Source organism: Falco biarmicus, chromosome 13 (assembly GCF_023638135.1).
Source record: "Falco biarmicus isolate bFalBia1 chromosome 13, bFalBia1.pri, whole genome shotgun sequence".
In the NCBI taxonomy this organism is placed as follows: domain Eukaryota; kingdom Metazoa; phylum Chordata; class Aves; order Falconiformes; family Falconidae; genus Falco; species Falco biarmicus.
In genome coordinates this window covers 27,819,376-27,845,930 of record NC_079300.1, presented here as the reverse complement: position 1 = coordinate 27,845,930, position 26,555 = coordinate 27,819,376, and the positions used below count along the sequence as shown (strand labels likewise).

Below are 26,555 nucleotides of genomic sequence, written 5' to 3'. Positions count from 1 at the left end.
CTGGAGTTGCCATTCTTCCCCTGCGTACAGCGTGAGGCAAAGCTCACTGTGCGTGTGAGCCCAGGGCAGCAGAGTCCTGCCTGCAGGGACCTGGAGCCGTCACTGCGAGCACGTGGAACTCACTTGCTCAAAACCCCCTAAAGTACCCCCCTCCCCCCAGCAATTAATGGCCCTGGAGACCAGCAAGAAGTCAGAGACCTCCCGACAGCAGGCGTGAGAAAGCCCCGCATCAGCAATACGGCTGATCTGAGATGACAGGGCAGCAGGGCGCGGGGGGACGTGCCAGCCCCAGCTGCGGTGGAACCAGCGGCCGCCTCCCTCCCTGTAAGATCACCCCAACAGCACGGGCCATGGGAAGCCCGCACCCCCATCTCCAAAGCCCTCTCAGCAGCAGCTCCGCTTTCTGAACCCCAGACACCTGGGGTCGTTGCGTATTTCTAGACCTATCCCTTTACAAAACGTTCCCGTTTTAGCCCTCGCCGCCAGCCGGACACTGCTCCCTGGGGTCACCCAGCGCCAGCGGGGTCAGCTGCCCTCAGGTGGCATCACCTGGATGGGCTGTGGGGTCCCCGCTGGATAAAATGCCCGAGTGTAGCTGATGCAAAAGGAAGAATCCATTGTCATGCCATCATTTACAGTAATCCTTCAGGCAACCAGGTTCAAGCTGAGCACGGCCTCTCAACGGACAGGCTCCAGCAAGACAGGGGAAGCCAGGAGCCGCCACGCTCCCCCAGTGCAGACGGCATTTTCATCCCAGTCAGTGCTTCCAGTGTGGCTTCTCTGAGCGATTGCACATGAGGGCTTTGAAACGTACTTCGCGGAAAAACCCGTGCCAAGAAAATTCCTTCTCCTGGCTTTCCGCAGCAAGCAAACTCTGATAGGGATCGCCGAGAATAAAGTCACTTCATTTACAAACCAGAGAGCCAAATCTGATAGACATCAAAATTCGAGGTAAGTCAAGGAGCGATGGAGCACTGCCAGTTCCCCAAATGAATATTCATGGCAAATATTCACCCAGCTCCAAGCTGAAGAGAAACCGGCAGCAGAAAGGCTACCCCTGGGAAGAGGAAGGAGAGGGATCGGGCTTATTTCATCATTTTTATTGAGTGCAATTTTCTCTTTAGTACAATATTCTCTGAAAGTTACTGTTACAAACTCTGACAATTTCAACACAATCAACAAATTGGTGGAAGGCTGGGGAGGGGTGGGGGGAGGAGGGCAAAAAAAATTACAAGGGTTGAAATCTTTTACAGACATCTCACTGGTTATGTACAGGACAGGGTACGGCTGGCTGGCCCAGGGCACGCCGCGGCTCGGGGGGGACAGGGCTGCCGGGGCACTGTGGACACCTCCCGGATCAGCATCATCTCATGGTGGCAGGGAGGTGGGGGGAGCGGTCCCTGGGGACCGGTGTCAATCCCCTCTCTGGTGCTGCTGCCCGGCTGCAATGCTGGACTCAACGCCCCTGCAAGGCAAGAGGGAGGGAAACAAAAAGCGGGTGAGAATAAACACGTCCTGTGCCGGGAGATGGTGCACCTCCCCAAAAACACAGGCTGCTCCTTCGCAGCTGGGACCTGCCACAACCCGGCCGGTGAGTTCTGCACCCAGCGAAACCCAAAGACTTCTCACGACAGATACAGCCTCTCTAAAAAAAAACCAACCCAAACCAAAACTAAAAACCAACCCACAAAAAGCAGCGATTAATTAATATGCTGTCAGAAAAGTGATGATTTCACTGAAAGCTCTCAATTTTTCCTCAGGGGAAAAAAAAAAGAATGGAAGAGACGTGTTTCTTTGTGAAGCCGAGATGCTTCAGAGAGCAGAGGCTGAGACTTGACTTTGGGGGTGGGAGAGTTACCATGTCCCCCAGCAGTGAAGATGTTCCCCATGCCCCACCCTGCAATATGAGCATCCCCCCGGTCTAAAGCGAAAGCAAACTACCAGGCACCATGAAATCACTTTTTCCAATGTAAAACAAAAAAATAGCCATTTTTCGCTGCTGCTGGGGGGGAAGCCAGAAGCTCTCCGAACCAGAAGAGCAGCCCCAGGAGCGCCTCCTTCTCTCCCTGCAACCAAGAAGTGCCGCGCAGCAGCAAAATCCCATTATTTAGCCATTTCATAGAGGCAAAGATGCTTTTAATATACAATTGCACCTTGGAAACATAAAGGTGCCACATTAAATAACAAAGCAATTGACCGCTGTGTCCCTTTGCTGGGCCACCAATAACTGGGGCTCACTGGTGTTAATTATTGCTGGGCGTCTCTCTGCCTCTCCAAATACACCAATGCTTTCAAAAAACAACTCCAGCTGTGTCTGACATTTCAGTCCTATTAAAATTCATCATTCTCCTGAATGAAAATAGTTTTTTTAGCAAACCCAGGTAGTAATGAAACTTTTATTTAGTAATTTAGTGTTTGGCAGAAAAAGGGGCAGGGGAGAAAGAATAAGAGAAATTGAGATTATCTTAAAAACAAAAAAAAAAAAAAAAAAAAAGAAAAAAGAGCTTCAACTGGGGGAAAAGATATCACTGTGCATTTCTTATGCACTGGGGTCCATTTTCAGTGCCTCGCTTGGAGACTGGGTCTCACAGCTCCCATTAATGTTAATGGGAGCAGAACAGCTAAACGGCTGGAAAAAAAATCGACAACAGAAGTTCCAATAATGTTTTACAAAAGGCAGCAGATGCAGGGCACAGCAGACGACGCTGAACACGCTGCTGAGCCGGGCAGGTCCTCGGGGACCGGCGTAAATCAAGGTGGTTGCACCCAGGTCGGTGGGGTGACGGTGATTTATATCAGCTGCAGGTTTGGCCACATTAAAGCTGAAGCCGAGCGATGGCTCCGGCCGCGGGCGCTGCTCCCGGCTCTGCCACCGCCTTCCCCCGTGGCCTTTCCCAGCTCATTCAGCCACAGCCACCCAACCCGCCCGGCTGCAGCGGGGCCAGGAAGGGTTTGGGGGTTTGCAATGCCCTGGGGAGCCTGCGCCTTCCCTGGCAGGGCGGCTGGTGGGGCAGCTCTGCCACGGCGCCTGCAGCTCACCCCTTCGTCCTGGCAAAAATGATCTGGGAGCAGCTACCGATGATTTGGGCCGATCCCAAAGGATCGACTCCAAAGGACCTGAGGGACAGGTCACGAGCAGCTGGGGGAGGACAGGGAGGGGGCAGCACGGTCCAGCATCCCCCAGGTATGCAGCCACCGAATCACCCCCCACACTGCACACCCTCCTCCCCGTGCTTCAGCATGGGAGCCCCTGCAAAGCAGCGTGGCATGGAGGGCGTTGATCTCAGCCTGTAAGTGTTGGTGTCACACAAACAGCAATAAAAAGGCCACGTTCCTGAGATGAGAAGGCATCCCATAAGGGAAGGTGTTATCAGCACCAGCGCGGCCGTAGGGGAGCAAACGGTGTGGTTGGGGTGCAGGCAGCGTGCTGGCCTTGGGGCGCTCTCCCCTTCCACTCCCATGGGAATGGGGCAGCCTGGGCAGAACCGCAAATACCCGAAGCAATCAAAGGATGGATAGCACTGCAAACCCAGCTGCGTTCCCGAGCGCTGCCGTGGAAAAGGGGAGCAGCAGGTGGGAGCGGGAACGGGATGGAGGCACGCGCAGAGCTGCCCCCAGCTCTGGGAGCGCCCCGAAGCCATCCCCGTATCACCAAAGGCTCCTGCACGGCCTCCCCGTGCATGGCCCAGCCGCTGCCCTCACCCAGCCCTTCTGCAAAGGGGAGTCACACCTCACCCTCACCACCGCTCCCCTGGGACAGCGGGGCAGGGGTCTCCCAGGGCCCCGTCCCCATCCACGCACCACCACGGTCGGGACACAGCGCTGCTGCCTGGGCACTAACCCCAGCCTGAAGGCGGGAGGCTGAGCCCCCGACTGCCAGCAGCCTCTGGCTGTGGACCTCCCCCCCCCCCCCCCCAAATATTTAGGCTGGGGAATCTGGAAGAAGTTCACCCAAAGTGTGGTGGGGAAAAATAAACAAACTGAAGTGGGCACATTTGGCAGCCACCTGTCCATGAAGCCCCCGCAAGGCCCCAGCCCACGTTTCTGACGCGAGGCTCACCTTGCTCCTTAGACAGCACTTGGCATGGTCTGCACCTCCCACCGTCAGCCCCGCTTGGTGCTAATTAGCATTGATAATTGCACTGATGGCAACCGTAATTTTCCTGCCCTCCCTCCCCTACCTTCACGCTAGGGTTCAATTGCCTAATGAGACCCCTGAGGATAATCATCAAGAGAGGAGCAGGTTCACCCGCACTGCAACGTCAGCTCCTGGGCACCATGTGGGGCTGGGAGAGCAGAGAAAGGAAAGCCACAGCTGGGGCTGGTGGACGGGGAAAGCTGCTGAGCCTTGTTTACTTGGGGACACAGAGAAAAGTTCACTCCAATTAATTTTTTTAAGTGGATAGGCATTAATCCCCTACACTTATCTAGAATTAACGCAGCCTTAAGTAGATTTTTGCCTAATCCACTTCCACATCTGCCCCAAAAGGGCACATCTGTTTTGGGAACAAACGGAGTTCAGCTAATCCACTTAAAATTCAGGCGGCTGGTTTGTTCAGATTAACCTCCTCCAGCACCTCCCCTCCAGAGATGGGCCAGGAGCCCTCAGCACCATCCTGCCTCTGCCACCAGCAGGGCCACCCCATCCACGGTCACCTCGCCCAGCAATGCAGCTGGCTTCCCCGCCGCTTGCTGTCTGTGTGTCAGGGTCTGCCGGGACCCGGTGACACCCCTCAACCAGCCGCTGCAGCAGGGGACGGGCAGCCAAGGGCTTCACGGCGTTTTAAATGCCAGCGGCCAGAGGAAGGAGAGCAGAAGTAGTGGAGAAGCTCAGCCACTGATGGGGAGGGAGCGGGCAGCTCTGCCTAGGGTGGAGGGATGCTCACGATGCTGTTCCATGGAGGACAGCCAGAGAAAGTGGATGGATGGCCCTGGGACACCGTCCCCAGAGCAGCTCTGACAATCCAGAAAGGCCCAGATGAAGGGCACCATGGTCACCATAGGCAGATGTGCTCTCCTCCCCAGCACCGATCTACTTCTTTGACATGAGCCAAGAGATGAGATTTAATGCCTTGGATACTTACAGTCCCCAAAGGCAGTGCCTGGTTCCCACCTCACATCCCCTTCCACCATAAAAAGCAGACGAGGCCCTCTCCTGACCAGAGCAGCCATGCCCGCTCTCCTTTCCATGCCCAATCCTGGGATAGCAACACAGCCCATCAGGGTCCAACGACATGGACACGAGCCAGGGGACCTCCCTGAGACACAGATGCAGAACCAAAGCCCAAGGGCATAAAAATGGGAGAGCGCAACATGACAGCAGCTCTCACACCTCCCAGAGACAGGGTCTGGAGGAGGCTGAGCTCAGCTGGGACAGGCACAGCCATTCCCCCTGGGCAGGAGGGTTAGACTAGATGACCTTGACAGGTCCCTTCCAACCTAAACTAATCCTATGGAAAACATAAGCTAGAACAGGAGCAATGGAGAAACCACCGATGGGATGAAACAACTCGCTACGGGGGTCCCATCGGTGTGGACTTTGCTTCTCCTCTGTCATCGCTCAAGAAGTTTCTGGCTGTTCCAAAATTGAGAGGAGACTCACTGGGAAGTACCAGAGGTCTCCTTCAGGCTCTTTGAAAATAATCTGGAAGGCACCCAAGCTGTAATTAGATCAGCATTCACCCTGGCAGGATCTTTCATAGAAGAGGCACCAAAGGAGATGATGACACAGGCATTAAATAACCCCCTGCAGCTCCCCATGCAGAGGGGACGTTACGGGAGCAGGAGACACACAGCACCTGGATGAGTGCACAGGCGGGATGTGAAACCCCGGCCCCAACCACCCGCATTTCCATCTGCACTTTAACAAGGACAGGTGGCCTTGGAGCGATGTTAATGCTTCCGAGAGCTTGAAAATCTGCCACAGGGTCTGTAAATCCATTCCTCATCTAAGAAACTGATTGATCCTTTCTTTTTTTTTTTTTTGAAGTCAAATTCAATGTTTAGGTGCAATGATTTCCAAGTGAACAGAGAGTGGCTCAAATGTATCGGCAGCTTTTATGGATCAAAGGCAAAAGCCTTAATTCAGACCCTAACGAAAGCAAATGTATCTATCCCCATCACAAAACAAAGGTGGTGGTGATGCAAAAATAAACCTTCATAGGTGATGCCCAATGACCTACTCTGGGCCATGGGCCAGCTGTGATGCTCGCCTGGCTCCCACAAGGATGTCCTCGGATGGCAGGCAGGGATGCAGGCAGGGATGCAGGCAGGGATGCAACAGCTTTATCGACAAGACCTCTGCAAACCAGCCCCAAAACAACCCTTCCCTCGCTCCGAATCAAACAGCCCGGAGCAGCATCCTCCACACCAGCTCATCGGGAAGACGCCATCGCCCTGCAGAAGAGCAGAAAGCAGAAGAGGAGAGATCCCGCGGGGCTCGGGCTTGTGTGCAGGGAGTTCCTGGAGCAGAGGGAGGAGAAGGGAAGGGGGACGGGGGGTCGACAGCCCTGTTTTCTCCTAGGGGAAGGAGCACTACAAGCACCAAAAGCTGACAGGCTCAGAAATAATGGTCTGTCGGTCTTATTTAAAAACCAGCTGCCTGCTGTTTTCATCGCAAGCCCTGCTCTGACTTGCAGCAACATTTAAAATTAAATATACATAAGTGCTTTCAAAGAACTGTTAATTCGAAGGTCATTAAATGGCGTAAAATACACTCCTTTTTTTTTTCCTAGAAAGAGGCACATAATAATGCTATTAATACGTTCTGCTCTTCCACATTCAAAAGCTCCCTCTTGCCTTGGATGTGCGAGTGGCTGAGTTCACCTTCGCTTGCAGTGGCACAACATCTCATTTTAATTACTGCTATTGAGAAAGCTGCTGCTGCTGCTGCCTCCTCCATCGTGCATGGCACAGCCCGCCAGGGATGGGGCTGTATAAAAGACAGGGCAAAGCCCAGGGGGAAACAATGCAGCTGAATTGCCAAGGGGGATTTTGGTGGGGGGATGAGGGGAGCAACACAGCAGGGCTGGCACCGGAGGACGGACGCAGGAGGGGGCAATGTGAGGCCAGCTGGCAACACCCAGTCCAGACGTGACCATCTCACCCATCGGTTCTCACACCAAGACCATGGCCCAAGCTTAGAGAAGGGTTTTTGTAGCAAAAATCCCTTTTTTGATGTAACGCCACATGCAAAAAAGACAAAGCTGACAGAGACACAAAAAAAAAACAACCTAAAAAGGACACAAAAGGGCTGAGGTTTTTGCAGTTGCCATAGAAACGTAGAGAAGCTGACAACTGCAAAACGCTTCCCTGAAAGGATGGGATCAGGGTGAGCGTGAGGTGGGCTCACTCAGAGGTGACCTGGGCGAGCGGCCACATCTCCGTGCAGTGCAGAGATGGGATGCAGCCAGAGGAGCAAGGAGTCACAGCCGTGTTTCCACTAGCAGAGGTGGCCAGGGGCCAGGATCCGTCCCGGTGGGGTCCCCCAGCAAAGGGCACCTCCCAGAACTAGTACATGGCAGATGAACCCACCAGAACCCTGTATGATGGATGAAACCCAGCCTGGAGGAAAGGTCTGTGGGGTGCGTTCACTTTGATCAGAAATGCCTATTTCTTCTTTTTATTTCTGTGCAAATCAAAACTTTGGGGGAGGGGGGGGGGGGTGTTAAAGAAATTTTTGAGCTATCCCTTTCCCTTTGGGATTGAAGAAAGGAACTCCAACACCAACCACAGCACTGATCAGGTGTGAAACGGGAGCTTCCATTTTTAGACCACAGTTAGCGACTTCATTTTTCTTCTTTTTTTTCACTGGTTCTTTCCCACATTTGGCAGAGCCCCTCAGTGTTGGCAAAGCACCTAACGGATCCAAACCTGCATCACTCCTCAGTCCACAGAAACACAGCAGTAGCTGTAAGAGACAGCCTCCTGCCTCAGGTCCCACCGCTGCCTGCAGCTTCACACCCCGTCTCTGTACAGGGCAAAGCCAGAGCATCTCGACCACTTCTCCATGACATCACTAATGCAGGAGACTTCTTAAATGACCTGGACAGTGCAGTCACACAGCTATTGCCAAGGGCCCAGGAGTCTCCTGTTGATGCAGAGAAGCAAATATTGGCAGACAGCCTTGACTTAATCAGCACCTCTTCGATGGTGCCCTGCACCTCCTACTCCAGCAAAAGCCTCCTCCTTGGCATCTGAGAAAGGAAAAGAAGGGCCAGTCCAAAGACACACAACTCCGCTGTCATGGCCAGACAGGGATGACGCTGTCACTCCTGGACAGTAAAGTTTCCCAGGTTGTGAAACACCTTTTCCTTGAAAGAGCAAGCTCTAAAGAAGTAAAATGGTCTGTTAGAAGTGTTCTGAATTTTTTATGTTTGGGGTTTTTTTTTTCCAGAAAAAGCAAAAATCAAACATTACTGTTTTGCACTTTCCCCTTTGTTTTCCATCAGATAGAAAACTGACAGCTTTTGGTGAAATCTTCCCTTTGGGATGAAATGCCTTTTACTGAAAGGCAGGAGAGGAGGTGGCCCTCCCTCAGGTATCATCTTGATGGGGACCTCCTTGGCCAGCTCATCACCCAGGGGAGCTGTTTGCACCACCTTCAGTCTCCTTGTTCAGCCCTGAGCACCATCAGCCTGCTGCTGGGCTCTCGCATGACCCTGGAGGGGATGTCTCCAGGTCCCTGAGCCACTGCTGGTGGACTCACCCTGCTGACCCAGCACAAGGCAGAGATACCACCTTTGCGGAGAGAACGGGTTAGAAGAAGTGGGATATGGAAATCACTTGCCACGCCACAGCACAGGAGGCATCAGATGTTGGCCAGCTGGGAAAAAGCATCAAGGTGGAAAGACCAACAGCCCTGGTATTGCCAATGGGCACTGGTGCGGCCACATGTCACCTCTTGAGGGGACTTGCCACCCTGACCTCCTGCTGATCTCCCTATGGGTGAGATTCGGGTGGTGCACGAAACTTCTCTGGGGCTGAGAGTGGTCTGGAAGGCATCACCTCCAAGGATGATGGCATCAGCATCTTCACCCAGCCCACGGAGCATGGGAGAGACTGCATGAGGCTAGACCCAACACAGCCCTCAACTCACACCGCAGCCCCGTTTTTCCTTGCCTTCCAGCCAAAAAGAAGAGTGGGCGAGTGCCGGGCTGAGTTAGCCATCATCAGGGTGTAACGAGGGTTTGGAAGGCATCCCACAAGTTTTAAGAGGTCAGGGTGAACCCTCCCATTCCCTGCGCTGTGCAAACACCGTGCCACTCCGCCTCTCCCTGCTCCATCGGCAGCAGTCCTGGGGCCCAGATGTGTTTCCTTCCCACACCGACGCCTGCAGAGCAACTGTCTCCCCAGCCAGAAACCTGCCTGCAGCCACCCTCCCATGCACATGGGAGCAGCGGCACTTCGTCCACAGCTGTGTGGCAGCATGAGCAAGCTGAGGGCCAGGGAAGTGATGAGCATCGTCCATCCCGGGAAACTGAACCAAGACGTAAAGGAGGACTCTGTATCTCCAAAAGCATCTGAGCACCTGGACAACATGGTTTATTCACTCATGGGTACCCAGTCTGCTGGGTTGGATGGGCAAGACTGAACACTTCATATTAAAGATTTTATGTTTAAAAAGGTGCCATCGCATCGTCCTTCCAGCCCCGGGTGCTGAGCAGAGAGGATGCTGAGCGGGGCTGCAGGACCAGCTGCCTCACAGGTGCTTGCGCGACCAGGCGACACGCAGCAGGGGAGTCATAAAGGTGGAGTTTTGATATTTAGCCTGTGTCGCTCTCATTCGTTTCTTTAAATGCCTTTAGCTTCCTTCTAATAAAAAAGAAATCATAAAAAAACCCACAAAGGATCCTTCACTGCCGGCGAATATCAATGTGGTGAGGCGGCATATTAGTATGCACGGCACCCACTCCATCTGCATGTTGTATTCGGTGTGACAACATCCTGGAATACAGATTTGGGCCATGAGTATCCCAAGAGGTATTAGCGATCGTCTATCAGACAGGATGAGGAGCAGTCCCTGCTGTTGTAAACAAGGGGTGTTTTTCTCTGCCTCTTTCTCTGGGGAAAGTTCAGTGATTTGAAACAAGCTCATTCCTGCATCTTGTTACTTCCTCTTCTCCAGCAGAGCAGTGGGTCATCTTCCTTAGACAATTCAAAGAAATAAAATTGGAGGTGTCAAGAACACCCCATCACCAGTCCTTCATCTACTGGTGGTGTCAACTGCCATCCTCCCAAAACAAGCACTGCTCCCCTGGGACACACGGGGGTCCCCCGAGCCAGAGAGCACCCCCAGGGCCCCAGCACGGGGGACAATGCTCACACCCAGAACACGAGGACAGGCACTGGTAGCAGGCAGAGGAAGGGCTTGTTCCTTTGTGTTCGGTGGCAGCAAACAAATCTGGTGAGGCATCTCTGTGGCATAGATGGATGTAGGGCAATCTGACGGTGCAGACGGATGTGGAGCAATCCCATGGTGTGGATGGATGTGGAGCATCCCCACGGCACAGCTGGACTTGGGGCATCCCTGGGGCACAGGAAGATGTGGGACATCCCCGTGACAGGAATGGATGCAGGGCACCCCCACGGCACAGGCAGATGTGGGGCATCCCCACGGTGGGGATGGATGTGTGAGGACGGAGAGTTTCTCGACACGTATGAGCCACCACACCACTAAATTACGGCAAGAACTGGCAGCCCTTGAGGCACGGCTGGGCAGCCCGCCCGCACCACCGCTCCCCCTGCCACATGGGTGCTGCCTGCTGCCAGCACGGTGCCTGCAAGAGCACGGTGATGGATCATTACAACTCACACACAATCATCTAAGTAAAAGCCTTATTAAGAGTTCATTCATTTGATAAACTCTCAGTGCGATCCACAGAGGGATGTTAGATTGCCCAGTCTTACAATATTCTGTGTAAACACTGACACGCGTCTAGTGATTTTAACTAGATCAATTTGCAAAGGAGACCAATGGTGAAACAAAAAACAAATAAACAAACAAACAAATTAAACAGGGAAACAATCACTGGGAGAGGCTTTAAGAAAGCGAGCAGAAAAATACCGAGAAGGACGGACGGATGGACAGAAAGGCACACGAGACAAATGGACCTACCTCTGAAGCCATGAAAACTAAGTCTGTAAATCAATATCAAAATCCTCAGGTCCACAAGATGGGGGGAAAAAAAGTTCTCCATAGCCATCTTCTGCGCATCGCCGAGGCTCTGGAGGCCTTAGCAGTCTGTTTCCCAGAGCATCTCTCCTCCTTCTCCAGCAGACACCAACCCAGTCACAACCAGGCGGCGGCTCCTCTGGTCCCATCCTGTCCCTGCCGCGCTGGCCGGCCCTTGGCATCCTCTCATCCCTGCTTGCAGGAGGCTGAGCACTTGCTATGCCGCCGGGTAATTCCCTGCTACCTCCCGCTCCTGGGGGCTGCGGGTACAATCCCACGCCCCCACCCCGGGCTGGGAACCGGCCGGCTGCTGGCCACAGGGTCAGCGGTGATCTTCGGTTATGGACAAGCAGTGAGTCCACGGTAGGTTGACAACGTACACACGCGCACGAGCGCACACACACACGGGAACACCTCTTTCTGTTTTCCAGGATGGATTATTATTTTTTTTTAATCCTTTTTTTTCCTTTTTGCAAAAAAAATGCAAGCAAAAGAGAAAAAAAACCAAAAAAACCAAAACCAAACCAAGGTTTTCTATTGAAGGTACATCTCTTCTTCAATATGAAGACATTAACTGGACTGAGTCGGAACCCCCATGCAGTGGTCAGCGAAGTCCTTTGGTAGTTGCCGGAGTGGCACCCGGGTAGGATGGCAGGGAGCTGCGGAGACGTCTGAGGACACTTCCACCCGGTTCATGAGCAGAGAGGGGAGCGAGGTGAGCAGGGAGGGCCAGGGCAGGGAGGGAGGGTGAAAGAAGAAAAGGAAGGTGGTTTGTCCGGACGGGATGCTCCATCTCATGCCTCTCCCTTCCCCAACAGCCCCTTCCTCCTTCTCAGTTTTGACCACTGCTCAGTGGTGGTGGGATTGGAGTCTGGTCTCTAGGGTTTGGGTTTGCTTCCCCAACACACATTGGTTTGTCTTCATTGTTTTTTGTGTTGGGTTTTTTTGTTTGTTTTGTTTTTTAAATATATGATTTGTACATATTTATATGTATTTATACGCTGTTCCCCATGACATTGGTAAGTGTGCTTCTGTTGGTGAGGAACGGAAGTCACCAGTTAGAGATGAGTCCCAGGAACATCCTTCGTCTGCGGTCACAGTCCCCGGGCAGCGGCAGCACCTCTCCAAATGCTCCCTGCAGCGCCCGTCAGTTCCTCCCCTCCCACATCTGCCCCTCCGCTGCATGCCCTCCCCATCCCCTCCCCGTTGAACAAGGGATGTCATGCCATCGAGGTCGGAGATTGACTCATCTGTACTCGCATGGACTGGACGCTGTTCAGGATCTTCTTCTGGTGCCCGGCCAAAGTCACCCCTATTCTCAGGAGGTCTCTGGAAAGCAGACAGATGGAGGAGTATCAATGGGCAGCTGAGGGCTTTACATCTGTTTTGCTGTCTTGAAGCGAGATGAGGGATGTAAGCTCAGCTGCTCCACGCCTTCCAGCAGAGGAACAGCCACAGAGCCCAAGCTCAGCCCTGTGAGCATCACTGGGGGCGAGCTGGGACCCCGATCAGCGAGACACCCACACGCTAACCCCTGGATGGCAAACGCAGCCACCTCCAGACTCAGTTGCTTCTGCTGACCAGTGTGATGGATGCTCACACCCTTCCTTTGTGCCTTGAACTGACCTTCCCACCTCCCTGCAACCCCAACCCGTCCCAGGCAGCACCCAGCTTTTGGGCAGCCCTGGCACGGCACCCAACTCACTCGGATGTCATCTGGGCAACCAGCTGCAGGGAGGTGAAGCCAGCGGTCAGGAAGCTGTCCCGGTACTGGCTCATCTTCACAGCGCTCAGCCAGTCATCTACTGAGGTAAAGGCAGTGAAGTCGGGGATGGAGCGGTCGAGGAGGGGCTGAGAAGGCCTGCAACAGGACACACCGCTGGGGACAAGCCTCGCCGGTGCCAAGGGGCTGCCACACGTGAGCCCAGCTGGTGCACTGGTGCGCTCCCCCACCCACCCCTCCATGCCCCTGAGCTCCCCTCGGCACTGCCTTGCTCCCAGCACATGCCTGAGACATGGAAGGCCACAAGGAAGGCCCGTCCCATGGGAACACCGCTCTGCCAAGCAGCGCTTTGCAACCCCGCACATTGTAATCCAGCCGCGGGAGCCACAGGGACGGAGGCACTGGCAGAGCAGACACTGAGCCTGTACCGTCACACACCATAAAGAATCAATAGCAAAGAATTATTGCTGTTGCTTGACTGAAAACTACATGTTCTTTGTCTGACTGTCAGGCAGAGCAAAGACAGAACCCCACACCCCCCCCCGGCACCTGGCAAATGATTTATGAATTCCTGTCCCTCCCCCGGCAGCACGAGCTGCTCAGGGAGCCTTTCGCTGCGGCTTGGGATGCTGACACGAGAGCATCCTCCGCGTGCTGGGAGACTCACACAGCGGTGATGGTAGCCACAGTTTTGAGGCTCGCCGGATTGCGGATCATTTTATCGAGGGTGTTGACTATCTCGGTGAAGCGCGGTCGGGTGTTGCGGTCCTTCTGCCAGCAGTCCAGCATCAGCTGGTGCAGGGCGGCGGGACAGTCCATGGGCGGCGGGAGCCGGTAATCCTGCTCGATGGCATTGATGACCTGCAGAGCAGCAGGGGAGAAAGCAGCACGTGAGGACAAGGGACTCGGGGAGCTCGTGGAGGGAAAACCACAGCCACGGCAGGGGGTGAGCCCCCCCACTGCTCCTCTCTCCGAGCCGAGCTGCCTGTGTGGGCAGAGGTGCTGCAGGCAGCCCTGCCGCAGGCCGGGAAGGCAGCTGCCAGCCCATTTGATCATCAGCAAAGGGAGCAGGAGGAGATGCTCCCAGCTCTGTCGGAGCCGGGGCTCTCGGAGGTTAATCTCCACTCTGATGCTCTGCGCACTGCAGTTCCTCCCGGCGGAGAGCTGCCACTCATTATCTCGGCAGATCGCATCGGAGTACAGCAGTCCAACTACCAAAGCTCTTTCCCCGCTTGTAAACCCTCTGAACATTTTCAAAGGCCCTGCAGCTTGTTGAAGTCCAATTACCAGCCCACTGGCTTTTCTTCCCAATTTCCCTCCTTGCATCCTCTCACTCGCCAGCCTGATTCATCTCCAAAACGGAGCACTGCCGAGGCTCTGGGGAGGAGCAGACAGCCCTTCAGGCAGGGCTTTCTTTGGGGAACAGGCCCCCCCACCGCCCCAGAGCTGTGTGGATGACCCCTAGTGCTTACGTCTTGGTTGGACATGTCCCAGTAGGGCCTCTCCCCAAACGACATCACCTCCCACATGACGATGCCATAGCTCCAGACGTCGCTGGCCGAGGTGAACTTGCGGTAGGCGATGGCCTCCGGCGCCGTCCATCTGACCGGGATCTTCCCCCCCTAGGGAAAATGGGAGAGCAGCTGAGAAACGGCTCCCTTGGCAGAGGAGCCTGGACACCCGCGACCCAGGGCTGGAGCCATCCCACACAGCACTGGTCCCTGGGGACCCCGCTGAGGAGTGGGCCGGCAGTACCCGATGGGAAGAGGAGGCAGGAGCCAAAACCACCTCCACAAACGTGTCTTGTACCTGCACAAAGGGCTTAGCTAAACAAAAGGGTTTACCCCACTCAGGTGGCACCTCCCCACTCTGGCCGCTCTGCAGGAGCCGGCACATGGGTGTCCTGTCCCCAGGTCCCTTCCCAGGGAGACATCAGGTGATAAGGACTATGTAGGACTGCCACTAGTGCTCATCTCAGGTAAGCAGCCACAGGTATCCCCATCCCTTGACCTTCAATGGAAACGAGGTCTAACCAAAGAGCATCCTCTAAGCATCACCTGGGCTTCCACAGCTGCTGGATGGTCCTTCCAGCTCCACTTTTGGAGTGGGATGCAAAAAGCAAAACACCTTTAAGCCCCAAAGGAGACTTGGAAAGCACTGGCATAGGAAAGTGCCTCTGGCAGAGAGCCTCACATTTCTCCCAGAAGCTCAGAATCAGGCTCAGCATCTCAAGCCATCCCATCAAGCCAGGGCAGGTCCCAGCTCCTGGCAAGACAGGAAGGGCTGGAGGCCATGCCAAGGGGGCAGGGATGCTGCAGAGAGGCAGCATGCACAGAGGGACTGCTCCTTGGGCAAGCACCGCTGAAATAACAGCAAAAAAAGCCACGGGATGAAGGAAAACCACAGACATGCACGGTATTTACTTGGGGCAGAATTGCACTGTAAATCATTTAGCGCAATTGTTTTCCGTAGCCTTCCCAATGAAGCGTCAGATGCTCTTGAAGGATGAATGGCAAAAAAGTTGATTTGAATAACTACAAATGAAGAAATTAACTGCTAGGTTGTTTTTCCTGCCTTTTCCCCAGAGCTAAAAACCTGCTGTGGGAGGCAGTGTGATGTAATCGCAGGCACAGCATCACTTCCCAGCTGCTGGGGAGATCTATTATGGCCTAAATTAAATAAAAACACAGATGAAATAATCTCTTTTATCTCTAAAGGTGGGAGAAAGGCTACTTCATGCCTCATCCCAGCAGCTACTGCTGGGGGTCTTTGAACAAAAAATAAATAATGGGTGTCTGCTCAAAGGCCAGTGCCTGCAGGACAGGGCTGGGCAGGGAGCAGGGCAGGTCTAGCGTGGGGGGAAATGTCCCACAAGCTGGGGGGCAAGAGCAAGGGGCTGCAGCTGGGCCAAACCCCAAAGTCAGCCTTAAAGGCGTGTCCATGGGTTTTGCATTTTGGAGGCTGGAGACAGCCCCAGTGGCTGGGCACAGCTCAGCAGCCCAAGAAACTGCTTCTGCAGGAGTCAGTGCAGCCTTGTGCTTGCACCCAGCGCATGATCTTTTAATTAATCAATGCAATGAGGCCAACGGGTTGCTCATCGCCTTCTCCTCTGATCATCCTTAACACCACCAAGGGTCTTGCGAGCCCACTGGCATGAGGATGGCCACGGTGGGGAGCCAGGGGTCCCCTGGGGTGGCAGGGAGCGAGGGGAGAGCAGGCTGCCATTACCTATGAATGAGTTAATTAAGGACGAGAAGGGTGGCTGGGGAACAGCGGAGCTCCCATTAGGCTTGCCTCTTTAGTTAATGCCTGGAACAAGTTTCCAGCAGAGAAAGGCAGACCAGACCTAGAGCGCTGGGGGGAGTTAAAACACCATCGCTGTGCTGGCAGCAGATGCTGTGATCTCCCTGTCTCTCCAGGGACTCCTCTGTGCACCCGCCCTCCACGAAGGAGAGGGAAGAGGCTTATCTGGAAACCACCGAGGGAAGAAAGGTGCTTGAGGGAGGAGAGAGGCAGAAAACTCATAAAAGGGAGGAAGAGAAAGGAGTAAAAAAAGGACGATGGGTGGGAACCACAGCCAGAGTCTCTGGGCCATGAGCCTATGTGGTGGCAACCCTCCTGAGATGCTCCCACCCATGGTAGAAGCTCCGGGGCATACGTCCAGCGCCCTTCTCCCACATCTAGCTGGCAGCAGGGGATGCTGAGCAAGACAAAAACTTGTGAGAGGTACATACCAAGGAGCTGGTGTAGGTGGGGTCAGACGTATCGTCCTGCAAATAGCGTGAGAGGCCAAAGTCGGAAACTTTGCACACCAGGTTGCTGTTGACCAGGATGTTCCTGGCAGCCAGATCTCGGTGCACGTAATTCATCTCTGCAAGGTACTTCATCCCAGCAGCAATTCCTCTGAGCATCCCCACCAGCTGGATAACTGTGAACTGCCCATCGTTTTGCTGTGATCAGAAAGAGCAGGCAACAGGGTGAGTGTTCAGAGCCCACCATGGCACCAGAGCCGCTTACCCCCAACCCTGGGAGGATGCTGGACCTCCCCAGAGGACTACCCAGCTGCCCTGCCCTGCCGGCTTAAAGCAGAGGTATGCCAGCACCAGAACACACGTGTTTCGGGGGCGTACAGCACACTGCAACCAGCTCCCAAGCTACAGAAACAGGCTTGGATGCCAACATCTCATTCCCAAATCCCACAGCCGAACAGCAGCCCACAGGGCCCCAGATCGTCTTACCCGCAGGAAAGAGTCCAAGGCCCCATTCTCCATGAACTCTGTGATGATCATGACCGGTCGGCTTTTGGTCACCACCCCTTCCAGCCGAATGATGTTGGGGTGGTCAAACTGCCCCATAATGCTGGCCTCGCTCAGGAAATCCCGGCGCTGCTTCTCGGAGTAGCCAGCTTTGAGCGTTTTGATGGCCACGTAGATCTCCCGCTTGCCAGGCAACTTCAGGCGTCCTTTATATACTTCTCCAAACTCCCCTGCAAGTGGAAAACCATCCGCTACCACCTCCTCCTCCACATGAAACATTGCAAAGAGTAATGGTACCCTGAGCGGCTTCATCTCCATCCGGCTAAGAAATGTCAGCCAGTTAACCCTCCAACAACGTTCTCCTCTACAAATCTACCTGCTTGTCCTCTTTAGAAGGGGCAAAGTCTGCTACTGATGCCATGTTTAGGCTTGCAACCTTCTCCAAGGTGACAGAGCCCAGCACCTACAGAAGCAGAGGCTGGGGCCGCTCTTGCAAACCCCCGCAAGAAGGATTTGCTGAGCAAAAGCATCAGCATTGAAGAACTAGCTCAAATAGAGGGTGCTGGCGTTCATGATCTCGGTTGCCTTTTTGCACATCCCTTATCTCGAAATGGAAAATAATTGGGCTGTTTTCATTGCTGCCCTCTGATTTAAAATACAGGGGAAAGCATCCTCTCGTTTTCAGCAGGAGAGGTTTCCCTTCACCAAGGCAAAATTTGCCTGTGGAGGGATTACATTTAAGCCACATTTGCAGCCACTTTGCCTTGATGAGCAGCAAAGGGCAGCTGATACATTGCTGAACTTGATCCCGACCAAACTAGCTCATTGCTTCTTTGCAGCTTCCCCCCGGCTTCTCACTTTCTCTTCTACCAGTATGACAGAGTTATTTAAAAATTGTAATAAAAGCAGCACAGATGACATACAGATACGTGCACGCGTGTGTATATATACATATGGATGGAAATATGGCACAGACTAGAGAGATCTGGCTTTTTCTTGTTACCTCATGGAAAAGCCAAGTAGGAAATCCCAAGGGGCCCCACAGTCACACAGCAAATATTCATGGAGCCTTTCACACCTCAGAGGAACTCCGAGAGCAGAAACCAACCTTTGTCCACCCTAACCCATCACAAACCCAGGAAAGCCTGATGTCTCAAGGCTTCCTTGAGGGTTTCCCATGTGCACCTGCAGAAAACTGCTCCAGGTGGGTGTCTGGCCACGCAGGAGTGGCAGAGAGGCAGGGAGGGACGGGCAGCAGGGCACGGTGAGACCCACCTGCTCCAATGACTTCTTCAATCTTCACAAAGGATACATCGATCTCCTTGGCGAACTCTCGGACTGCCTCATTGGGGTCCTCGTAAGTGAAGGGGTCGATGTAGATCTTCATCCCTGGAGACCCTTGTTGCAGGAAATATGGGAGCAATGGCAAAAGGGAGGGAAACCAGGAACAGTTGTGCCATGGCCGAGAACTGGAGACCCCCATGTCCTGACACCCTCTGTGTGCCTGTTAAGATGGCTTCTATCGCTGTGCTCACCTGCACCACTTCCACAAACGCTTACCGTACTCTTTGATGCCCCTGCTCCACTCGACTCTACCCTGCATCCCCTCCTCTCCCTCTCTGCTCTCCACTCCTCCGCCGTTATCCTTCCTCTTCCTCCTCCCCGGCAATGGGGAGCAGTTACAGACCTAAACTACAATTAGCTGGCTTTACAGCGAGGGCTTTACGAGCCTCCATGCATTACTGAAGAAATATTTATTTACCCAAAAAGGCCTCTGATAGCTTTGTGGCGGCCACTAAATTGACAGAGTGCAGCAATTATAATCAGCAACCTGTATGGAGCCATAAAATATGGCTTGGCCGACCTCCATGACAAGTATGTCGTGCCTTGCACGGGGGCAACGTGTGGCAGCAGGATCCGGCCACGCTGCAGAGAGATGCAGCGTGTGGGCTCTTGCCCTTTTCAAATGGGGGGAAAAAACCAAAACGGGCGCCCGGATTCCCCAGATGGGGTTTGTGGACATTGTGTTTGGATGCCCTGGGGCTTGCAGAGCTGCCGGGTGGCATGGCCACAGAGCAGAGCGTGGCCACTGCCATCCCCGGGGCTCAGTGGGGCACTGGTGTTATGGCACAGTTCCCAGAGGGGACCCAGAAGGAGCTGTGGCTCCTCTGTGGGGGTGCAGCCTCCCATGCCATTTCTCACCCAAAAAGGGGGCCAGGAATGGCATAGCAGCCCCTCAAGGTCATCTCTAGAGACCAGGAAGGACACTACTGCCTGGTCCTCCTCCCCAGCTGCCCTTATGGTGATGAACAGCACTTGATCACACTGTTAAGGACCTCACCAAGGGCCACGATCCCATCACCCCGGTGCTTCCCAGAGCCCTCCGAGAGGCAACATGCAAACGCATGGACCGCAGCATCGCCTCTGCACGGTTCTGCGCTGGGAATACAAATCGGCTCTCAGCTGCTTTGCAATTTTGCCGGCAATAATTTGGGAGGAGGCATGAAAGCCTCGCAGGGGGGCACTGCCAGTGCAAAACAGCCACTGAGGGAGAACGGCTTGTGGGGCAGCTGGGACTCGGGAGGGACCAGGCAGGAGCATCTGCATCCCCCAAAGGGGTGCTGGGGGCAAAAGCTTTGCACCTTGGAGGCGGGCAGGGAAGGCTGCAATGAAGCCATCTGTGCATCTCCCAGTTCATAAATCCTTTTACGGCTCTGTCTCATACACTTTAACTGCCCCATAAATTTTTTTACAAGAGCAGCTGATGCTCCAGCCAGGATTACAAAGGGATTTACAGGATCGTAACCGAGACTGACTCACTGATCAAAATATTGAAGAAATAAAGAAGACAACAGTGCCAAAGTTTCCTGCCCACTGTCAACACAGGCTGTTTTTCAATCACCCTCTGATGTGCCCCAGGGTCTGCGTGCTGGCTCAGTAACCACCAGGTTCAGCTCCCTCCTAATCCTCATCCCACCCAAACCAAGCAGGATTAGGGCACCTAAACCCATTACCCATCTCGGCAAACCTCAGCCACTGGCTCACCACCTTCCTGGCAAAAGCTGGACAAAATGCTGGGTCCCGAAGTGCCACATCAAGGGCAAGCCATGCTGAGCCTACCTGCAGAGAGAGCTTTGCGCTCTTCAAATCGCCCCGATACTCCTAGGAACTAGATTAGGCCATTTATCACTACCACAGACGATGGCAAATTTTTTATCACTCCTCTAAAGTCGAAGCGCTCTGCACTGCAACCCTGACTCCACAGTTAGATTCCTTCCAACACCGTTTTTCCTTGGGAATAAATATCATCAGCAGAGAGAAAAACCCTTGCCTGCCGAATTGCTGCTGCTTCAACGGGACGTTTCCCTGCTCCCCCGATCTCAAAGCTCCTGGTGAAGCAGTGGCAGAGATAAAACACGAGAAATTACAAGCTGAGAGACCCCAGCTCACCCCCAAGCCCACCTGGGGCAGTCCTTGTGGCAGCAGGCAGCCAGCGATCCCGGGGAGCTCTCGGGAGGGACAGCAGATCTGTGCCAGGGAGGCTGTAATTGCCATGCTGCTAAACGTGCGGGTCATTTGTTTCAGTGGATGCACTCATTACTCCATTAGTCGCTTGCCACAAATTTCCCACCTGTTTTGCTCAAACGTCTACAATAACCGAGCACCTGGAGGCTTGCTAACCTTGAAAGGGTTTTGCTGTGTCCCCCCAGGACCCCCAGCTTTCAGGCACCGATCCTCACCTCGCCCAGCTTTACAAACTACAGACAGACACACGCTCCACTGCTTTCCCACCTGGTTTGAGCACCCTGGGGGTTGGGGTGCTTGGGGCAAGCTAGGGATGCGCACAGGGTGAGTGTTTCAAAACAGAGGGAACACAAGAGGAGTCCACTTGAAGCCCAACAGGGGGTTAGCCATCAGGCATCAGATAAATCTTCTGCCAACCACAGTGCAGAAACGTAGAGAAAAAAGGGATGAAAAGCACAGGTCCATCATATTTAAGTAGCACTTGGTGATGTTTGGAAAACAGTTTATGGTTTGCTTGGAGGTTTACAGCCCCCCACAGCCCTGCCATCACATTGGAAGGGGTTGGTACGAAGCCAAGAAGGTCAAAAGAGATTCAGTGCACTGCTGCTTGCCTGGGCTCTCCTGGCTGCATCCAAACCCTCTCTGCTTTTCTCTGCCAGGCAGATCGCTCCATCTCCATCCTTCCCCTCTGCTCACCCATCCTTTCCTCCTCCTTCTCCAGCCATCCTTCACCCATCCTTGCATCCCACCACCATCCCTTTTCCCCAGGCAAGTGCTCAGGACCCAGGGGCGGTTTCTTCCCGCAAGGCAGCAAATTGCACCTGGGAGGCAACTCTAGGAGAGCATGAAAGGGATTTACGTCCCGTGGGGATGAGGCACAGAGCCTGCAGGCACTGGGTGACAACTCCTCAGCCCTTGAAGCTGCTGCTTTGCTGCTTTGTTACCATTTACAGCAATCACAATGGCTCACTGGCTGCTGGAGGGGCACCGGAGCAAGCATTATACACCGCTGACACCTCCAATTTATTCTGGTGCACAGCTCCACCAACCACAAAGATCTCTGAGGAAAAGGCCCTTCAAGCTCAGGCTCTCCTAGTTGTTTGCCAAGGGGATCAGCAGCCCAAAGCCAGTTAAACCTTCCCAGTCACTGGCCACATACCCTTCCCAGAGCAGGGTGCAGGGCATCAGCCACGCAGCCAGAACAGCAGCAATGCTGGCCACCAGCCCCCACTCCCCAGCCATGCTCCCAAAATCCAGAGTCCCTTTAGCAGTAAGAGCAACCCAGCACTGATCCTGGCCAGGGCAGAGCCTGTGGCAGGAGAACAGGAGCTCATCTTCCCTCTGAACACCGCTTCCCTCCTTCCCTTCCTCCCATGGGAGTCTTCACAGCATCCACTCCCCATCCCTTGTCCCCCTACATCCCCCGCTACCCCTTATATCCTCCGGTCACCCCAAATCCATCCTCATTCCCCAAATCCCCCCTGTTGTTCTTTTTTTTCCACCCACAATGCTGCACCACTGCAACCCCCCCCCCAACGCCCTGACACACACTTGTGGACATCTCTACTCCCACCCAATGGTCCTCTCCATCTGCCCCATGGGACTTTCATCACCCGATGTGCACATTTGAAGGTGGAGGAGTGGGGCACATGCCGGGTGCAGGTTTAGGAGTGTCTCCCCTACCCGTTTTTCCCCCACTCACCTCGCCCGGTGCTGTAGTGCTGTAATTTATCGCTGTACACTGCCTCCTTGCTGTAGGCGCGCTTCCTGGAAGAAGAGGGGAGAAAACAGCCAGGCTTGAGGGACCAGTGGCTGGCAGAAGCCCCAAACCGCTCTCCTGCCAGCAACACACAGCAAATGATGGCAGCTCAGCGCTCTCTCCAGCTATGGGGGTCCCCCTCCTACCCCAAATCTGTCACAGTTATGTCTTATGACCTCCCATCTTCCAGGGATAAAGCATCCCACGGGGACCCACCTGCTGCAGACAATAGAAATGGCCACCAACGAGACGATGAAGACCACCCCAGCCGCTGCAGACCCTGCAATCAAAGGCAGCTGCTCTCTCAGCTCCGACTTGTAGTCATCTGCAAGAGAAGAGGGACGGGATGAATTCTCCCTTGCACACTCATGGAGTAAGAGCAGCCTCCTGGGAAGGGGTCCTGTACCACCCCCTCTGATTCTGTGGCTGCTGCTCCCATGGGAGGGTGGTGGGACAAGGGGGACCCGGGCAGGAGCGTTGGTTGAGGCAGGCGATGAGCTGGCACGTGTTGCACAGGGAAGGATTGCCACACTCAGCTCAGGCAAACTTTGGGTTAAAAATACGGAGGAGAAGGTCCTGGGAATGAAGTCAAACCAATGTGTGCGGGCCCAGCTTCCCAAAGACATGAGGTTCATAATGTGGCTTTGTCCGTGCCTCTGGTGTTTCTCTTCCTGCAATAAATGTAAACCTGTTGGCCATTTTGACCAAATTTAACAGGGGGTCTCACAGACAGAGTTCCTACAAGTTCCAGGAAAGGAGGAAAAGATCCCATTAATAACTAAGCCAGCTGGGGAAGGCTGCACCAGGAGTCCACCCATATTAAGACACCGGAGAGTCCACCATGCAGCATTTAACCTTGAGAGAGAGGCCCAGGAGAACCCAAGCCCCTTCACTGCAGGTCTGCTTGTAGTTTTTACATCTCAACAGACTGCAGGAGCCAAGTCCTTTTGCAATGCCAAGGCAACCACAGCATCCCTTCCACATCGAGCATTCCTCAAACCTCCTGCACCCCCTCGGCCAGCCCCTGTGCCCTTCAGCAGCTGGCTGCAGTGAAAGCCAAGGTGGCACAGGGAGGACTGGACATGCCTAGAGGAAATTCAAGAATGTCACCTGCAACCTCCATGTGTCTCCCCCCATTTCCCCCTTCCCCTGCCCTGCCCTGTTAGCAGTGTGGGTACCGGCGCAGGCAGTATCTGGCCGACCCCACCTCCTGGGGCTTTCTACAGCCCTCCAGAAACAATCCCCTCTTCCAACCATCCCCAGCAAGGTCTGCCAGGCTGTGTCAGAAGCTACAAGCAAGGGTTAAAACAAAATTTGCTCCAAAAAAAAAGCATTTAGCACCCTTTTATCTGTATTTTTCTACTCCGCGGTTAATTACCAGCAACTAGATTTATCTCTTGCATGCTGTTTAAATCCCGAGACATTCTCATCTAACAATCAATTATTATTTAATAATCTACACTATCCATTCTTATTAAATTTCAATTAATTGCTTATTTGAGGCAGGGTTTTTCTTCTCGCTTCTCTAATCTTGAGTATTTGAGGCACTGGGGGGGGATTATAACCATCTCCTTCCCTTCAGTCACCCTGCGTGGTTTTCCCCTTCCCACCCCAGCTGGCACTCAACATGAGTGCAAGCACAGCACAATGCAGTTTTAGGGAAGAAGAAGTTTTAGGAAAGACAGCCAGCAGGCCTGGGACCCATGGCTGTCACCTAAGCAGAACAGGGAACCACGCCAGCAGCGGCAGGGAAGGGGCTCTCTGCAGGGACTTCAGCCGCCCCAGGGGTAGAAGGACCACAAAAGGAGCCATGCTTCACTCACTGGCTTATGGATTAGTCCTGAAGCTGGGATAAATGTAAAACCCTCCCACGAGTTATCAGTCTCTGAAGGGATGTGGTGTTTGTGGGTGCAGGGAAGGGCTGGGGCCAGAAATGACAGCACAACCCTGGCAAGGAAGCCAGAAGAAGCCGTGAAGATCATGAGCTGGCCCTTTCCCTTGGACACGTCACTTCAGGGTGAAAAATCAGCTTTCAGGGATGGGTCTGACCCTTCCAGCTTTCCCTGATGGCCCAGATGCAGCTCTGAGCATCCCTGGAGAGCATCCCTGAGAGAGCATCCCGGAGCCCTTCCTCCACGGGTCTACAACCCTCCTCTCCTCCCCATCCAACAGCGCCAGGCTCGCAGCTGGTGGCCGGAGGGCTCTGCCACCACAGTCGGAGGCAGGAAAGACAAAACCGCAGCTAAATAGCGGGGGAGAAAACAGAGCTAAGAGATTTAAAGCAGATTACTCCTCCAGCTGGCGATTAATAAGACACCGCTGTAAATCACCTGCCTTTTGCCATGCTGCCCGCTGGGAGAGAGGTTTGTGGAGACAAGTTCGTTTAATCCAATTAGAGCCCAAACTGTTGCTGCGAAGACAACCACTCCCTTCACCTCCCTGCCCCCCCCCTCCCGGACTCACCATCCGTCAGTGTCTGGAAGCACATCTTCCCGCTGTACTTGCCGTAGCCAGCCACGGTGCGGGCTCGCACCTGTACCACGTACACCATGCCGGGTCGCAGCCCCTCAATCCTGGCCGTGTTGGTCTGGCTGCGGGCCATGGAGGAGTTGTACTCGTTGTGGTCCTGTGGGTATGGCCAAGAGAGACAGTCAGCCGTGACGGGGACAGGGGACAGCAGGGGGGATGATGTGATGGCAGAGCACGTCTCCCAGGCAGCCCCCCCGGTCCCACCATAGCGAAGAGCATGGAGCAGCAGGGGGAAACAGTAAGAGCATCGAGAGCAAAAACACTCATGAGCAGCAAATTCCTCATCTTTGAACCACTGATGTCCCTGCACGTTTCAGAATCGTCATGCTGTTACAGAAACACTGTAACGCAACCCTACGAGACCCTGCTCAAGCAGGTTCAAGGGCAACTTGCCTCTGCTGAGAGCTCCAGCGCCTGTGGTCCCTGCTCTGCTGGCACAGGTCCTTGTGCTAAACCTTGGTGGAAACCTCATGCATCTCAAATCTCATTTTTTGCAATGTTCCCCAGTGATTTGCTGTGAAGGGGCTGCTGCTGAGATCATCTAATTATTCACATTTGGAGGAATTCATTAAAGCTGGCAAGACACAGGAGGGATGGAACAGCTTGGGCTCAGCACAGTTCACCAGAAGGGTCGAGAGCGTGTCCCCTACGGGGAAGGACAGCTGCCAGTGAAAGGACCCAACAGGGAGGCAGTGACCTGGGACAGGGACAACCCTGATAACCTTCGCCAGCTCTCACTGTCCCCCTCCTTTCCTCCTGATGCTGCCCTCATGGCTCATGGTCCTGGCTCACCCTAGCAGATACCAGAGCCAAGGCAGCAATGAGCGCTGATGTGCTGGACGCCACAGGGGAGGAACTGGCACTTGCAGCTACATCATCAGTCCCACCCTCCAGAGCCAGTCCCACCACCCAGACCCTTCCCAGCAGAGCCTGACTCAGAGCTCACCGATGTTTCCCCTCTCCCAGCAAGCTCAAGACCTGAGCAGCCTCCCCAGCAGTGCGGTACAAAGCTCCACGTACCCCGAGCCCACCCTCCGTCACAAGGTTTCCAACCGAGCTCACCGCTGCCGGCCTGGAGCCCACGGTGCTGCTGACGTCAGGCGTGCAGATGCGGCTCACCTTCTCGTAGTAACGGATCTCGTAGTCCAGGATGATGCCATTGGGCTGCTCAGGCTGAGGCCAGGAGAGCGTGATGCTCCTCATCGTGGCACTCACCTGGTGCATGATGGGGACGGTGGAGGGTGCTGCCGAGGAAGCAGGGAGGGAGGGAAAATTAATGGAGAGGGGCAGGACCAAGGGCCTTGGGGAGGGGGAGAATCCCCTGGGCACACAGAGCATCCTACATCTCCCATGCCTGAGGTTGTTCAACCCATGGGACAAGCTCACGCATTAGCAGTGGGAAGAGCAGCATCTCAGCAGCTTACATGGAACCAGAGCAGCAAGCCAGCAAGGGAATTCTGGTATTTAAACCTACTTTTTTATTAAAAAAACTACTCTTTTTAATTAGGGGCTTAGAAATCCTCAGCGTTCCTTCTCCCTGGGATTGTTTGCTCCAAGGATGTCTTCCCACAGCGGGGCAGGGCAGCAAAG

At 54.2% G+C, this 26,555-nt stretch overlaps 1 protein-coding gene across 1 annotated transcript in view; it reads right to left on the bottom strand.

The window, feature by feature from the left end:
- Nucleotides 1-1,085: 1,085 nt before the first annotated feature.
- The window catches only part of EPHB1 (EPH receptor B1), an 86,096-nt gene continuing 60,626 nt past the window's right edge, over nucleotides 1,086-26,555 (bottom strand). Inside the window, exons 6-17 of the mRNA XM_056358780.1 lie at nucleotides 26,028-26,209; nucleotides 24,900-25,062; nucleotides 22,653-22,761; nucleotides 22,380-22,444; nucleotides 18,428-18,550; nucleotides 17,135-17,382; nucleotides 16,631-16,846; nucleotides 14,369-14,518; nucleotides 13,564-13,757; nucleotides 12,879-13,034; nucleotides 11,117-12,502; nucleotides 1,086-1,465 (exon numbers count right to left, since the gene is read on the bottom strand). Coding sequence (XP_056214755.1) covers nucleotides 12,394-12,502; nucleotides 12,879-13,034; nucleotides 13,564-13,757; nucleotides 14,369-14,518; nucleotides 16,631-16,846; nucleotides 17,135-17,382; nucleotides 18,428-18,550; nucleotides 22,380-22,444; nucleotides 22,653-22,761; nucleotides 24,900-25,062; nucleotides 26,028-26,209 — 1,715 coding nt within the window. The 3' untranslated portion in view covers nucleotides 1,086-1,465; nucleotides 11,117-12,393. The remainder of the gene's footprint in view (nucleotides 1,466-11,116; nucleotides 12,503-12,878; nucleotides 13,035-13,563; nucleotides 13,758-14,368; nucleotides 14,519-16,630; nucleotides 16,847-17,134; nucleotides 17,383-18,427; nucleotides 18,551-22,379; nucleotides 22,445-22,652; nucleotides 22,762-24,899; nucleotides 25,063-26,027; nucleotides 26,210-26,555) is intronic.